At 50.9% G+C, this 16,617-nt stretch overlaps 1 protein-coding gene and 1 non-coding gene across 2 annotated transcripts; one reads left to right on the top strand and one right to left on the bottom strand.

The window, feature by feature from the left end:
- The first annotated feature begins 8 nt into the window (after window positions 1-8).
- On the top strand, window positions 9-12,836 carry POLDIP2 (DNA polymerase delta interacting protein 2). The gene is made up of 11 exons (XM_075904462.2): window positions 9-166; window positions 684-765; window positions 1,172-1,269; window positions 3,253-3,349; window positions 5,927-6,002; window positions 6,961-7,068; window positions 7,786-7,922; window positions 8,346-8,372; window positions 8,597-8,722; window positions 9,658-9,737; window positions 12,373-12,836. The coding sequence occupies exons 1-11, from the start codon at window positions 9-11 to the stop codon at window positions 12,485-12,487; spliced, it is 1,104 nt and encodes a 367-aa protein (XP_075760577.2). The 3' UTR covers window positions 12,488-12,836.
- Window positions 12,837-13,976: 1,140 nt separating this feature from the next.
- On the bottom strand, window positions 13,977-14,092 carry LOC112544954 (U5 spliceosomal RNA). The gene has a single exon (XR_003088332.1). It is a non-coding gene; the product is annotated as a U5 spliceosomal RNA (small nuclear RNA).
- Between the last annotated feature and the right edge of the window lie 2,525 nt (window positions 14,093-16,617).

The raw sequence follows: 16,617 nt of genomic DNA, 5'->3' as shown, positions 1-16,617 counted from the left end.
CGCGCGGGATGTCGGGCTGCGCGGCGCGGCGCTACCTGGTGGCGGCTCTGAGCGGGTGCCGGGCCCGGGCCCTGCCGCCCCGGGCGGCCCCGAGCCGCGGCCTGCGGGCGCTGTGTGCGGGGGGGGCCGGGGCCTGGCCGCCGCCGCGCCGCCTTCTCTCGTCCAGGTGAGGCCGGGGAAGCGGGGGGCGGGGCGAAGCTGGGGCTGGGGGGGGCCGGCCGGGGGGGGGGGGGGGGCGGGGCGAAGCTGGGGCTGGGGGGGGCCGGCCTGGGAGGAAGCGGGGGTCGGGGGGCGGGGCGAAGCTGGGGCTGGGGCGGGGGGGGCCGGGAGGAAGCGGGGGTCGGGGGGGCGGGGCGAAGCTGGGGCGGGGGGGGCCGGGAGGAAGCGGGGGGCGGGGGGCGGGGTGAAGCTGGGGCTGGGGGGGGCCGGGAGGAAGCGGGGGTCGGGGGGGCGGGGTGAAGCTGGGGCTGGGGGGGGCCGGGAGGAAGCGGGGGTCGGGGGGGGGGCGGGGCGAAGCTGGGGCTGGGGGGGGGCCGGGAGGAAGCGGGGGGGGGGGCGGGGGGGGGGCTGGGGGGGGGGCGGGGGGGCGGGGCGAAGCTGGGGCTGGGGGGGCCGGCCGGGGGGGGGCGGACTGTGGGGCTGCCCCGCGCGCCCGGCCTGAGCGGCTGCCGGTCTCCCCGCAGGCACCGGGCCGAAGGCAAAGTGCTGGAGACCGTGGGGGTGTTCGAGGTGCCCAGGCAGCACGGCAAATACGAAACGGGCCAGGTAGGCGGGGCCGCGCCGAGCGCGCTGCTCCTGCCCGCGATACTGAAGGTGCCACGCAGCGGCTGGAACCTGCTGCCTCTGCCGAGCCCACAGGGCTGCCGCGCCCCGCGCCTTTCGTTGGCCGCATTCCCAGTTATCGCCCCCTAAGCCCGCTGGGCACCCTGTGCTGTCTCCGCTCTCCTCTAGAGCCCTGCAATGGAGTGAGGCTTGGATTCTTTCTTCTCTCCTGCCCCATCAATCTAGGTTGTGTCCATATCGTGCTGCTTCTTCCTGCATAATAAAAATAAAATGCTGCCTCCTTAGAAATGTGAGGTGGTTCGTCCTTTCCTTTATTGTTCATGGGTTTTAGTCTATTGGCTGTGAATTATCACAGGACTGAAGTTTATGATTTTCCCTCCCCTTTCAGCTATTTCTTCACAGTGTATTTGGATATCGAGGAATAGTTCTGTTTCCCTGGCAAGCCAGGTTGTATGATCGGGATGTTGCTTCTCCTGTTCCAGAAAAGTAAGGAGTTGGCTTTTTCCCATGCTGTTGTTATATTTAAGCCTTTTACTGTTTTTCCTGCTCTGAGGTTTTAGGAAAGAGTGGGGCAAAGCCTCAAGTGGGTGTTAAGAAGTGAGTAATTTGTTAATTGTGTAGTCAACAAAAACTGGGATGAGGCATACCTGGGAGGTTGACAAATATCTTTGATGTCCACCGCGGAACGTCCAGACTACCGCGTTGAGCTGACGAACAGCCGATCGGCTCAGTGCGGTAGCCATGTAAATTTAAATGAAGCGGCGATTATTTAAATCGCCGCTTCATTTTCCTATGCCGGGTAGTCTAATCTACATGCCTCTGTTGCTAGAGGCATGTAGTCTAGATGTACCCTAAGAGCCAGCACAGGGGTTGATGCTGGTCCCAGCATGAGCCAGGACTGAGCCAGCCTGCACGCACGCCAGCTCTTAGTGCTTGTAGTACAGAGCTGCAGTGAGGGTTGATGCTAGGTCCCAGTGTGAGTTGGGACTGAGCCAACCTCTTGGCCAGCTCACTAAAAAATTTACTTGTGAGGGGGGAGAGGAGTGTTGTGTGTAGTTGATAGCGTTACTCAATAAGCACCGGCTTATTGGTTGTTTTGTTGAATACACTATTATGGCCCTAGTGAGCACCAAACTGGGAGAAATGTGTTCATAATAAAAGAAGCTATTTTGGTATTAATGTAGACTCATTTAAAAGATGGGACAAAGGTTTCAGGAAATAGTGGTAGAATGTTAAGAAAAATATCCTTAGCTCTTTGAGGTGGATTTAGATGCAGGTTGCTGTATTGGTTCCTAGTGATTTGAGCTAGTTCATTTTGTCTCCATTCTTGGCAAGCTAAGTTCAGTTGAGCCTCCTCAGAGATGGAGCCTCCTTGTCTTTCACCTGTCTCTAAATGCAACTAATGAACCCTGCAAGTGAATCTTGGTTGATATGGGGAGGACTGAGGAGTGAACACACTGAAAATAAGGGTGGAGTGAAAGCATGAACCCAAATAAGAAGCCTAACTGATTAGTGGGACTCGTCTCAGTCTCTGTAAATTGGAGCTATCATGCCACTGACATTGTTGTTTTTGGGGGGAGGGGACATTGCTCATAATTTATTGCTGCATATGTAGGTGGTGTGAATCTCACATTTAGAGTCCTGCAAATCCACGGATATCTGTGGCTCATTTTTGCAGATGTGGATGCAGATACACAGTTTTATCTGCAAAAATGAGCTGTGGATATCCACAAATTTGCAGTTCTAGATACAAAATATGTATCCCCACAGGGCTCTACTCATATTGACTGAAATGGAGTGACTGGAGATCCTGAAGTGTATTCACAACCTACTTTTTCTTTAAGAATGAAATTGTTGCTGGTAGCAACTGTTTATACCTTATCCATATCAGAAATGCATCCTGATGTGTGACACAACTTATTCCCCCTTTATGTACCAACTTGCTGCTGGTGTGTGTAATCATGTAGGGATGTAAGCGACTAGTCAACTACTCAATAAACATGCTTATCGGGTATTCAAGTTGTGACTCAGCTAGTTGCCCCCCCTTGATGCCTCTGTCAGAGAGGCAGTAAGAATGGGGGAAAGGCAGCTGGTTTGAAACCCGGTTCCCCCCCCCAGCACTATCTCTGTGGGGTGGGCAGGGGAGGCAGAAGTGAAGTGGGGGACCTATTGCAAGATGGGAATCAGTTGATTACCGGCTCGTGCCTGGTCCCAGACGCTGTGCATCTGCTTTGTAAATGGAATAAGAGCCTGGCAGCTGTTAATATATTTAAAAGGCAGGGCTGCAGCAGGGTTAGCTAACCCTGCTATGGTTCTGCAGTTTCCCCCCTTAGCGACTAATTGAGTGGTCGATGGAAATTCCATCGACTACTTGATTAGCTGATTCAATGCAATTTAAAATTCCTAATTGTGTGTAGGTATAGTCTAATGAAAGAGACTCTTGTGCTCAGAATTTGTCTTTCTGTTTAGGAGTGAGACCGGTGCAAGTCATGGATCCAAAGAAGTGAAAGGCAAAACACATACCTACTATCAGGTGCTAATAGATGCTCGGGATTGCCCACATATAGTAAGTGTCTGATACCATTGGGTGTCACTGACAATGTAATCTCTTTTCTATTCCTTAAATGCAGCCAACAGTTTAATGAAAGAGTGGGAGGGTGCAGTTAATGTTTCCCTGTGGCAGGGATGGGCAATAATTTTGGAAGGGGGGCCACTTCACTAATTTTGGAAGTGGCTGTGGGCTGACCCGGAAGGGGAGGGGCCTTGGGTGGAAGGGGCGGGGTGAGAACTATCCTGCTGGGTACAATGACCTTATTTTCTGAACCAGCTGCAGCTAGTAAGAACAGTTTAATTTAAATTGAAACAGATTAAGCGTTTTAACTTTCTCGTGTTAGTTTATCAAATTTCATTTTAAATAAAGTAAAATATTAAGTCCAACACAAAAGGTTTCAATGGGGTTTTTTATTTATGGGAGGGGTGGGGAACCCTTTTTGAGTCTGGGGTCACAGACCACAAAAAAATCAGTTGGGGCCCACACAGATAAGAAGCAAAATCTCCTCCAAAACCCCCCAACACTCACTGATGTGGCCCCAACTGTGACCTCACTCCTCTGGTGCCCCAGCTTCATGGGGCTAGAATCATAGAGTACTAGGACTGGAAGGGTCCTCGAGAGGTCATCGAGTCCAGCCCCCTGCCCCCATGGCAGGACCCAATACTGTCTAGACCATCCCTGATAGACATTTATCTAACCTACTCTTAAATATCTCCACAGATGGGGATTCCACAACCTCCCTGGGCAATTTATTCCAGTGTTTAACTACTTTGACAGTTAGGAACTTTTTCCTAATGTCCAACCTAAACCTCCCTTGCTGCAGTTAAGCCCATTGCTTCTTGTTCTATCCCCAGAGGCCAAGATGAACAAGTTTTCTCCCTCCTCCTTATGACACCCTTTTAGATACCTGAAAACGGCTATCATGTCCCCCCTCAAAAAGGGGAAGGGGAAACTAAGGTTCAGGGCTTCCCATAGACCAGATTTATGTTTCTGGGATTCTGGAGTTAATGGATTTTATGGACCTCCTTAGGCTCTGGGTTAGGGACAAAAATGAGGGGTACTGTGTGAGAGACAGGGCTGCCAGCAAGTAGGCTAGGGATGGGGTGCAGAATCTGGGAGGGAACTGGGATGCAGAAGCAGGCTAGGAGTAGTGTCTGGCCAGGTGGAAGGAGCAGGAACAAGGGAGGATGTCAGAGCAAGCTGGGGGTGCTGGGTCTTGGGGGGGAGGGAAGTGATGAGATTGGGGTGGGAGTGGGGCAGTCTGGACATGAGGGGGAATCTTACCTGACTTCGTGCTCCCTTGCAGCAACGGCTGTAGCCACGCTGTCCTGGCTGCCCCGGAGGGAGGCCGGAGACATAGCTGCCATAGCTATGCTGTCCAGGACCGGCACCATGGCCACAGGCTGCCCCGGAGGTGTCGTGGCCACGGCATCTCCAGCCTCTGGGGCAGGCCCCAGACTGCATGGCCGTGGAAATCGCGCCTCCGGGCTCTGTTGAGGAGCCTCAGCCCCAATGCTGCCTCCTGTGCAGTAGCTGCACAGGAGGGAGGGTGGAGGGGCAAGGCTGAGCTCCGATTGGGGGTAGGACCTGTAATTGCTTCACAGGCCGGATTTGGCCCGCTGAGAGGCTTTTGCCCACCCCTCCTCTCTGGTGTGAATGGGGTGACTAACTGGTTCTGTTTTACCAGGTCATCATTCTGGAAAAGATCATCAGAAGTGTTTAACCATTACACTTCTGAGTAGGTCAGTTTCTTCTGCCTAGGCTAACTTCTTGCAGATACTGGAGTATGAGCTCTCTGATCTATTATATATTTTGAAGAGTTTGTTTGTTTGTGGATTTGTTTGTGCAAAATAAACTCATACTTCAGGATTACCTAAAGATACCAAATTTTGCATAAACAATCCTGCCACTTAAATTAGCTGAATGCACTACTTTTTACACCAGAATATGCTGGGTGAAAGGTTTAAATAATTTATTTTTGTTTTTCATTGGGGAAAAAAGTCATAGCTATTATGACTTAGCAATTTTTTTTATTAAAGCTAACAAAATTAAAATTGAGTCACTTGTTCACAACTGTCATTTTAGTGCAAAGAAAATTTTTAGTGTTACAAATCAGAAAATATTTCAAATTAGTTATGGAAAGAGTAATAGAAGCTTTATGAGTTTCTGATTCAAATGTACTATGCATGGTAACTTATTCAATAAAATGAGTAATGTCTGAAGTTGAAATCCTTCAAATTTAAAACTGTTCTTTTACTTCCCTTTTGCAAGCACATTAATAAAAACTTGTATTACATATATTTAATTTCTTGAACATTCCTGTAAGTGTAAGCTATTCAAAATGACTTTGCCTGGTTAACAACAGGCCTCGCCTGCTAGTGTTTGTATAAGACAGGTTGGGTAAAGGCAATAGATAGTCACAAAATCTTCTCTTTAGTCAGTGTTTGAATTGTGATTTCCTCTAGGTGATTAAAAAAGGAGAGAAATGTTTGTTCTGAGCTGATAAATTTACAACCTTGAGAGAAGAAGAATAAAACAGCAGCCAGCTTATAGTATTGCCCATTCAGAGCTCTAAATCCCCCTTATTTTCAGTCTCAGAGGTCACAGACAGAAGCAGTGACGTTCCTGGCAAATCATGACGACAGTCGAGCCCTCTATGCCATACCAGGTGAGTAAAGAGCTGTCTGTGTTAAGCTTTCTAGAGGGTGCAGACTCTCATGAGATCAGGCTAGAAGGATTGAGGGTATGTCTATTCCACGAGGAGTACAGCTAGTTCAGATTAGGAAGCCTAATCCGAACTAGCTACTCTGTGCCGCGTGTAGCCGCGCGGCACGGGGTTCGAACTGCCGGCATTTAAAAATGGCACCGGCCGGCTTCATGCAAATAAAGCCCGGGAAATTCAAATCCCGAGCTTCATTTGCAAGTGCGGTATGCCTACATTACCCTCCTAGTTCGAATTAGGAGGGTAGTGTAGACATACCCTGAGAGAGGTTCTGTTGCTAGTGTAGTCTAGTAACAGCACTACATAGATCTGTTTACATAGGTACATTCATGGGTACCCAGAATGCCCTATCCTAGCTACAGTTTCTAGCCCTCCTGGACAACAGTGAAATCACTGGCATGTATAGTGCTGTTCTTCAGATTTATGGAAGAGGTGTGTTCATCTGGAATCAGTAGTTTGGTGAATGAGGGAGTTGACTGTTGCTCAGATACTTTGAACTGTTGACTCCAAACCCCACTCTCTCCACTTAGCAATAGATGTATGCAAATCCTACACTCTGCATTTCTTTCTCCTCCTTTATTTTTAGGGCTGCTAGATATCTGTTTTTCCTTCTGTTGTGTTCTCTACCTGAAGTTCTTTTCTGATAGTGTAATCTCTTTTGTAGCCACTAGTGGTATGTGGGGAGGAGCATGTATTCATTTTGGAAAAGGTGGTAAAGTGAGACGTGAATAATAATTGCCAGGGAGTGCCCTGTAGGTTGAGGGTTCTTGTGCTATTTTAAATTTCCTCTGCCAGGCCTTCTTTCTTTACTGCTCATTAGTGTAATTTATTTCCCTGTGAAGATACCGCCTATGAATCTCCCTTTACTAATGTATTTAATGGTTTATGTGGGTTTCTTTTCTAGGTCTAGACTATGTAAGCCATGAAGACATCCTTCCCTACAGCTCCACTGATCAGGTGCCAATCCAGCATGAACTCTTTGAGAGGTTTCTTATGTACGACCAGACGAAAGGTAACTAACTGCTTGCCCCTCGAGCCTTGTCCTAGCGCAGGGGTGGCTAACCTAAACCCGAGAAGGAGCCAGAATTTACCAATGCACATGGTCAGAGAGCAACAGTTCTATGTCACCAGCCCATATCATCTCCTCATCACTGCTCTCAGCACATCCCGCCCACGGGCAGCCCCACCGGTCAGTACCTCCTTCTCCTTTTCCTCCTGCCCACTGGGATCAGCTCTGTCTCAGTGGAGATACTGGAAGGGGGAAGCATGGGTGTGCCAGGCTCAGTGGAGAGGGTAGGAAGTGGCAAGATCCTAGGGGGACAGCGCCTAGGGCAGAGCTGGGGGTTGAACAGTGAGCACCCTCCAGCCCAGTGGAAAGTTGGCACCTGTAGCTCCAGCCCTGGATTTGGTACCTATGCAAGGAGCCTCATATTAACTTCTGAAGAGCTGCATGTGGCTCTGGAGCCACAGGTTGGCCACCCCTGCCCTAGTGAAAGCCTTTTCAGAGCCATGTACTGCTATGAAGCATCTTCCTAAAGGAAGATGGGTATCTGCAGCTTATTGTCTCGGGTGAAGGCTATTGCCATGCTGTGGTGAGTGGGAGACATAAGCATCCTTAGACTGACTTCTGTAGCCATGGAAAAGCTGCTGCTGCTCTGTCTGAGAGATGGGAGTTCAGTAGCTTATCTATAGCTGCTTTGATAAGTTGCCATCTTTCCACTGCCTACAGTACCACCTTTTGTAGCAAGGGAAACGCTGTGTGCATGGCAGGAAAAGAATCATCCCTGGTTAGAGCTGTCTGATGTGCACCGAGAAACCACCGAGAATATCCGCGTCACTGTCATCCCCTTCTACATGGGCATGAGGGTAGGTCTGGATCTTACCTAGTGTGCCCGCCATTGTTACTTTCTCCAAACCATTTAAAACACTAAACTGGTATGTGTCCCATCTGCTAGCCAACAGCATGTGGAGTTGGGCAGCTTCTAACTGCACAGAGGGCATGATTAGCATGGGTACCATGTCTAGTCAGTTCTCCAGTCACTGGCGAATCCCTGAAGCTCTTCTGTTGCACATTTCCATAGATGTTCCAGCCAGTGCCACCCCGAGAATGAGAGATTAACTCATGGGTGAATTTGGGGAGTACTTTAGTCTGTGCTGCCGTGTGGCTTGTCTGTGTCAGACTAGCATTGCCAAGTCACTGTCCTGTGTGCTTGTGCTGGGCTGATAGCTGCCAGGGCATTGGCGCTGAGCTAAAGGGCATCTATTAAACTAGTTTGTTTCTTTTGACAGGAAGCACAGAATTCCCATGTCTATTGGGTAAGTCCCTTGTGTTTCTGTAAGGGGGGAAAAGAAAAAAAAAAAGCCTTAGGAGGGTGTTTCTGTGCTGTGGGCACGGGATGCCCCACTGTGGCTATAGACTGATGTGTCATGATTGGTTCTGATGGAGGGTGGCTCTTAGTAGTGGCATCAGCAAGTGGACTGGTACCTGGCCTATGATTGTTGGCTCCAGCTCCTGATGGCTTTGTGTCTCACCTCTCCAGTGGCGTTACTGTATCCGCTTGGAGAACCTTGACAATGAGGTGGTACAACTGCGAGAGCGGCACTGGAGGATATTTAGCTTGTCTGGCACCCTGGAAACCGTTCGGGGCCGAGGAGTTGTGGGAAGGGTACGTATTGCCTGATCTGTGTCCTGAGACATAGCCTCCATCTGAGGCACTGACCCTTGGGTGGTTTATCAGTAATGGGCACTTCCAGTGACGGTAGTAAGTGTGCACTGCGAGAGAGTTGTGCACAATTCCTTGCAGATAGTTACTCCTGTGGGAATTCTGTGCCAAAGTAAGTGATGCATATGGTATTGTAAGAGTCTTCACATTTTATCAATAAATGTGGCTCCAGCATGGCAATGGGGAGCACTTGCTGCGTTGAGGAGGGAAATCACTCTGAAGCCCCCCACTTCCTCTAGTACAGGAAGTCAGATGTTAGGCTGCACCTGACACCATGCAAGGGTCAGGCCTGCCCCAGGAACTCTCCAGGGCCCTACCCCTCTGTTCCTGGTGCAGCTGGGAGGCTCAGCCCAGCAGGATCCACGTGTGGAGGAGTTTTGTGGGTGAGAAGTTTCTGTGTGAGGCAATCTCTATGTAGGCAGATCAGTGGGAGATCTGGATGCACATGGACTTGTTGGGGGTTCTGGGTACAGGAGCAGTGGGATTCTGCAGGTGAAGATGGTTGGGGGGTCAACAATGGGGACATGGGTATGGGGGGGTAGAGCTCTGTGGGGCAGGAACTTCTGCTGGGAGGTCTGGGTTCTGGGGGATTGGGCAGAGCGCAAGCCTGGTCAGCCGAAGCTGGTTGTAATTCACTCAGCCTTCCAGCCATCTGACTATGGGGGGGAGGGACTGAAATACTGTGTCATGCTGTGCAGGTATATAGGTGTGACCTTTATTGTGCAGTGCCAAGACGTGAAAGAGGAACAATTGCTAAGCAGCATTTTGAAGCCTGAGGAGCTCTGTGAATTCTGTGGCAAAACAGACCTGCTAATAGGTGGCTATGGAGAAATCTAAAGGGATCTGACTGATACAGTGGGGTCTCTTTGTGTCCTCAGGAGCCAGTCTTATCCAAAGAGCAGCCAGCATTTCAGTACAGCAGCCATGTCTCCCTGCAGGCATCCAGTGGTCACATGTGGTAAGGAACATTCCCTCTGGTGGTCGTGCAGAGCCCCCAGTTGGCGATGATAACCCAGGACAGGCTGTGTCCAAGAGCGCTCAGTCTGGGATTCTGAAATGACTTGTCAGTTGCTGGGTGTGGACAAAGCAACTAAGGGTGGGTGCATGTTTGCATTAGCTAGACTTCAGCAATAGTCCCAGGTTGACTGTAGGAACCCTATTGCCCAGGAGCCTTGGCAGAAGCTCCGAGCTGGGTCCTCCTCCCTTAGCTGGTCTCAGACTTACAAAGGAGCTTTCCAGATTATCTGGTTATGTGCTCATTTCCCTGTTGAGTGCCAGAGGCAGGGTTGTATTGGGTCAGGGTTTCAGCTCTTATATCCTAGGCCTTCACTAGCGTTTCCTCCAGTGGGCTCTACTAAGGGCAGTGCAGTGACTGTCTCCCAGAGTGAGTCTGAAATTCAGACCCCAGCGGCCGGGCACTTGGGATTGTTCCCACCTTGTGCAGTCCCATGTACATCAGCAGCATTGAAAACCAACCACCCAATCACTAAGTCCCTAAGGGTATGGCTACACTAGCCCCCTGGTTCGAACTAGGGAGGCTAATGTAGGCATTCAGAGTTGCAAATCAAGCCCAGGATTTAAATATCGCGCGCTTGATTTACATCTTCCTGGCTGGTCGCTGTTTTGGAAATTCACAAGTCTGGACTAACTACCCGCGTCTACATGCGCCAGATTCCCAGTATTTTGAATTAAAGCCCTAAATCGAACTACCTGTTGTTCCTCCTCGGGGCTGAGCTGGAATATGTACCACAGGTTGAAGCTTCCTGGTCTGGCAAGTTTACTAGACCAGGGATAGTCAGTTCCAGCCCCTCTGCTGCCAGTTGAATTAAAGCCCCTTGGGCTCCTTGTTGGACTGTGCCTCCCCAAACAGTCTGAAAGGAAAGGCAAGGGCTCCAGAAGTAGAAAGTCATTCCAGCAATGGGGAAAGGAAGGGGCTGAAATCCCAGAATCACCAATCCACATGGCTTCCTGTCTGATAGGTAGTCTCAGGTGGTGATGAATGTGTCTGGGAGCTATTGTATTATCAGTGTTTCCTGTAAATTGTGGGTTGGAGCAGCCATTCAGGAGAGACTTAGATGCCGCCCAGCTGACTAGCAGAGCACTCACAGCTAGGTTTTTGTTTCTCCTGGTGGTGCACATACACACATGCACTCAGTGCACATCAAATTATTCCACACATGGATGAAAAAGATTAGAGGGAACATTGATCCCTGCTTGGTCACATCCTGTATTGTACAAGGCAGTTTGTCTTATCTGTTTATGGAAATGTGTGGTCGGTGCTTAATCTTTCCCTGATGACATCCTGAAGCAGTAACTCTAGTTTCCAAAGTGGTGGTGATGGGGCTTTAAGGAATGATTCCAGGGCACTGAGCCATTACTGCTTCTGCTGGTAAATAAGAATGTGAACTTGACCTGTATGCAAACTAAACTCAGGTGGCCTAACCTAGCCTGTCTGTGGTCTGGTCTGAGGAGGGCATTGTCCTACTCTCTGCTGGTGTCCTGAGGCAGCAGGCTGCAGACCTCTGGCTGCTGGGCTGCGGTGACTTTGGAGTCCGGGGCTGGAATACACTGTCCGGCACCTCCCCTGCTGCCATGGTTGTTGGAAGAGGCATGCCCTTCCCCACCTCTCAGCCAGCCAGCACCGGGCAGGGGCAGCGTCTCTTCCTGGACATAGGAGAGCACTGTGCATGGGAGGGCCATGCAGAGCCCGGCATGGCAGCCTCACAGCAGCAGTGACCCGGGCAGCAGTGTTCAGCTGGGAGGCAGCATAGGGCTAAGTGAGTGGGACGGGGGCAGGCACTGGGGGTTCCAGGGGTGGGGCTAATGCTGGGGGGGCTCTAGAGGGCTCTAAGAAGTGAGGGGCTGACACTGGGGGGGCATTGGGGCATTTGGGGTGGCGAGCTGGCACTGGAATGACGGGGTAGGGTTAATAGTGGGGGACTATGGGGGCAGGGCTGGCACTGGGGGATCTGGGGATGGAGCTAATATTGGGGGCTGGCACTGGGGATGGTTGGTGCAGTGGAGTTCTGGAAACAGGAGTCTGGCACTGGGGAGTTTGGTGGTAGCGGCCTTTAAGGGGTAGGGGGCTGGCACTGGGAGCTTTGCGGTCGGGAGGTTGGCACTGGGGGTGGGGTTTGATTGCAGGGGATTCTGGGGTCAGGGGCTGGTGCTGGGGGATGGGGGGGGGGTCTGTAGGGATTCAGGCTGGCCCTGGAAGGCTCTGGGGGCTGGGGCTTTTGGCAGACAGGTAACCTTTTATTTGCATATCCATTATTTGCATGATGAATATGCAAATATTCAAATAAAATGTTACTGGGTCGCCAAAAGTTTGTGAATGGGTTTGCCACTCCGGTATAAGAAAGATTGGGAACTGCTGTCATGAGGTGTGTTTCCCCGTGGGCTGCCTTGTCCTGGAGCATCTGTGCTAGGCCTACCTCAGAGAGATTATTAGAGGAGGTGACGTGCCTGGCTCAAAGGTGCTTTTCTGTTGTTGGGAGGGACCCACAGAGACCCAGGAAATGCCATTCCGTTGCTGTACTGTGAGTGGGGAAGGTTATTCATTGGTCAGCCTGGTCTTTGCCTTTGTTTTGCAGGGGTACGTTTCGATTTGAGAGGCCTGATGGCTCCCACTTTGATGTCCGAATCCCACCCTTCTCGTTGGAAAGCAACAAAGATGAGAAGACGCCTCCTTCTGGCCTCCACTGGTAGAGCAGTCTGAGCACAGAGCCCAAGGAGAACAGTTGTGCAATGCAGACCTCTGCTTCCCAACCTGCTGCAGCCAGGGATATGGAACTTTTAAAATATTTCTAAATGATTTTGTTTTAACCATTGCTAAAGGGGAGTTTTTGAACTTTAACACTGGCTCTTTCAGGCAGCTTGTAAGCATCATTAGCTGTATTAGTTGATCCTTTCCTCCCCCTGGCACTGGCTGGTGCCCGAGCTTCGGGGATTTAGAAATGTGCTGTTGTGAAAGATGGGCCCACTCAGAGGATTGGATCCTCCCCAAATGTGTTTGAATTATCTTTAATAAACTGGCCCTTCTAGTTTGTGCACCTTCCTTTGTGTGTCAAGACACTGATCTCATAGCCACCTTGCCCTAGTCTGGCACCTATGTGCTGCTGTGCAAAGCAGCATCAGGCCACACCTCTCTGCCTGAGGCAGGTGAGCCAGCTGTGCTAATATGGTGCTGCTACCCTTGAAGAGGCCTGCTAGCCACTGTGTGGAGCATACCATTTGGAGCAGCGTTGCTTGCCAGGCTCTATCCTGAATTGCTGCCAAGCCCCTTCACTCCTTTGCAAAGGAGTGCAAGGGTAATAACAGTATTGCATGGGCATGTGCAGATCAGCTTAGGTCAGCACTTTGTGCTCTGACGGCAGCTCAAAGCATGGTCAGCATAGTTGAGTTAAAGATCACTAGGCAAGTCCCTCCCTCTCTGCAGTCCACACACTGTACCTAGGTTTGGAAACGTGCAGCTCGGTGCCTGCTGCTGACAGCCCTTCCTTGCAGACTTGTGACTGCAGGCACCACCCCGGTGGTGCCCTGGTTTCTCTCTTGCATTAGCAACTCCTGCTTGGACAGGAAAGTTCCCATCTGGGAATTAGTGGAGGGTGGAAACTGGTCTCTAGCCTGGCTGCTCCAAGGAGGTGCCTGACAGGCAGGGCAGAAAGACCAAGGTTGGTTCAGAACTTTATTCCCCAGCATGTGGGCTTGGAGTGGGTTGTGTTGAGACTAGGGATGTTAAATTTAGATTAATCAGCTAATAGAATAGTCGATGCAATTGGTATCGACTATTTGAGTCAGTACGGGTGCCTCCCCAGGGCTGTTGCTACACTTCAAAGGCAAAAGCGCTGTGGAGAGCATGGGCTGTTTCAAAGCGGCAGTGCCACCTGGATCCCAGGGTCAGAGTCCCCAATTCACCCTTGGCTCCCCACAGCGCTGCCACTTTGAAGCACCCCTTCCGCTTCCTCTTCCTGCCTCTTTCTGATAGAGGCAGCAAGGTGTGGGTGGGATGACTAGCTGACTAGTGTGTTGACTAGCCGATAACCTGGAGCTGCTTCTAATTCAGGTTGGCTGTAAGTGGGTGCTTTCTCCTTGTTGGTGTTGGAATACATCACAGGGGTCCTGCAACTCCCTAGAAGCCATACGTTGTCTTTCTGCAGCTTGGGAGTAGTGGCTGAACATTGTTGTTGGTTTTTTGAGCTTCACCGAAGCAAAGCCTCAAAAAATTGGGTACAAACTCATAAATGTTCCTCTCCATGGAAATCTTTAGTAAAAGGCAAAAGATGTATATGATCTGAAGAGAAAGCAGGGTATAGACTTGCAGGCCTCTGGGATACAGTGAAGGCTTTTGATGTGACCACAACCCCCAAGGCTCTTGTATTAAACCTGCAGCTGGTAACCCTCAATAACTAGGCTTCTTCCCTAATATTCCATGAGTAAAGGGAGCACAGAGGGTGCGTATGCAGAATATTCGAATATCAATGGCTAAGTGCTCCCCTGGCTGGTCCGATGGATGTTCTGGGTGACTAATCTTGTCCTATTTTCCTTTCTCTATCCAAATTGGGCTTTCCTGCCCTCCCAATCTAATAGGGCTGCGACCAGGAAATGAGCTTCTATTTGCAGAGTGGGAATAGTAATTCCTGCACTCTGTTCTGCCAGCCTCAAGGAATAGCCTTGTTCTATGACTGTGGGGCAGGTGGAATATTCATTTCACAACCCTGTGCAGGGCACCAGTAGGATGACATGCTTGGGGGTAGCTATTGTGCTACTCTGAAGAAACGGAGTTAAGTTATTAGGAAGGGCTTGGTGATCTTGGTGCAGAGGACTCTTCCAGGGAAGGGGTCAAGAGTGGCCAAAGCACTGAGCAGACAGCTTGCAGGTCCCAGTCTGCCATTGTCTGGGGAACAAAGTTCTATGAAACCAAGACCTGCTCCCTGTCACCATGATGAGAGCAAGCTGGTGAAATGCTTGTGGAGAGCTGGGCAGAGACATCCAACCCCTGACCTGCATCTGGGACCATAAGCATGAGGGGCAGTTGAGTCGCTGCTTTTCAGGTTGTTCATATATGGAAGAGGCAGGGCTGTCCTTAGGCATAGGCAGAATAGGCAGTTGTGTAGGGCACCAGTATTTCTGGGGCACCACTCTGCTGGGACGGTTGGGAACTAGTGGAGCAGTGCGAAAAGCTTCCCTGCCTGCTGATAGAAAGTGCCGGCTAGCCAGCTGCTTAAAGAAGCAGCAGACTTGTTTCCTGTTCCCTGCCTCCCTATGCCTCTGAGTCGCCTGGGAGGAACAGTTGCTCCCGGCTGGCATACCGGGGGGTGCTGGACAGGAGTGACTCCACATGACCCGCAGTGGGGAGGGAAGCACTTCCCCTCCCCACAGGAGCCGGCATGCGCTGCCTGAACAGCTTGGGCTGTGATACCAGGCAACTTAGTTCCGGGGCCTTTCTGTGCGGTGCGGGGTGGTCAGGAGACCCAGGTCGGCGCAGCTCCGACTGTGCAGGGAACGTGCTCTGCCCTGGAACTCCCCGCACGCTCGCCCCCCCTCCCCCCAGGATGGCATCGTGGAGGTAAGTTGCTGGGATGCAACAGCTTCTGCTCAGGCAGGGTGCATGCCAACTATTTGGGGAGGGGGAGTGCAGTCGCACGCTTCCCAGAGGTGCTGCAGCATTGCCAGGTACTGGTCCCAGCTGCCCCTGTCCCCTGCCCAGACCCCCCCCCCCGCACAAGTACCCTGTCCCCTGCTCCCACCAACACTGTCACCAGTACTCAGCACCACCCTGTCCCTGGACCCAGCACCCTGCCACCCAGCACCACCCTGTCCTTGGCTCCAGCACCCTGCCAGCTGTGCCAGCATCCTTGGGACCGCATTAGTGAGGCTTGTTTGGGTTTTTTTTTTTGGGGGGGGGCATCTCATGTGGCCCCAACTGACTTTTCTGTGGGTCAGTGAGCCTTGACTCAAAACAGGTTCCCTGCCCCTCTCATGACAATGATAGAACTTTTTTAGTTTAACATATTTTATTTAAAAATGAAGCCTGGCCAACATGCCCCCAATTGGGGCCAAATCTCCATCTCACTGCAGCATCATAACACTCCTGCACCACCTGACCCCAAATCTGAGCCTATCATACACTGGAACCCCCTGTCCTGAGCCTCTGACATCCCCAAACTCCTGCATCCCCATGTCCTCAGTTGTCGGCCACAACAACATTGGAAAGGGTTCAGAAAAGGGCAACTAAAATGATTAGGGGTTTGGAACGGGTCCCATATGAGGAAAGGTTAAAGCGACTGGGACTTTTCAGTTTAGAAAAGAGGAGACTGAGGGGGGATAGGATAGAGGTCTATAAAATCATGAGTGGTGTGGAGAGGGCTGATAAAGAAAAGTTATTTATTAGTTCCCTAAATAGAAGAACTAGAGGACACCAAATGAAATTAATGGGGAGCAGGTTTAAAACTAATAAAAGAAAGTTCTTCACACAGCGTGTAGTCAACCTGTGGAACTCCTTGCCAGAGGAGGCTGTGAAGGCTAGGACTATAATAGAGTTTAAAGAGAAGCTAGATAATTTCATGGAGGTTAGGTCCATAAAAGGCTGTTAGCCAGGGCATAAAATGGTGTCCTTGGCTTCTGTTTGTCAGAGGCTGGAGAGGGATGGCAGGAGACAAATCACTTGATCATTATCTTTGGTCCACACTCTCTGGGGCACCTGGTGCTGGCCACTGTCAGCAGACAGGATACTGGGCTAGATGGACCTTTGGTCTGACCCAGTACGGCCGTTCTTATGTTATGTTCACCTTCCACGCATGGCAAATGTGTGTCCTGAGCCCACCATATTCTCAATC

The sequence above is a fragment of the Pelodiscus sinensis genome, chromosome 21 (genome assembly GCF_052426305.1).
Source record: "Pelodiscus sinensis isolate ZL-2025 chromosome 21, ASM5242630v1, whole genome shotgun sequence".
Taxonomy (NCBI): Eukaryota; Metazoa; Chordata; order Testudines; family Trionychidae; genus Pelodiscus; species Pelodiscus sinensis.
The sequence above is the reverse complement of the archived record's forward strand: the minus strand, read 5'-3'. Positions and strand labels throughout refer to the sequence as shown.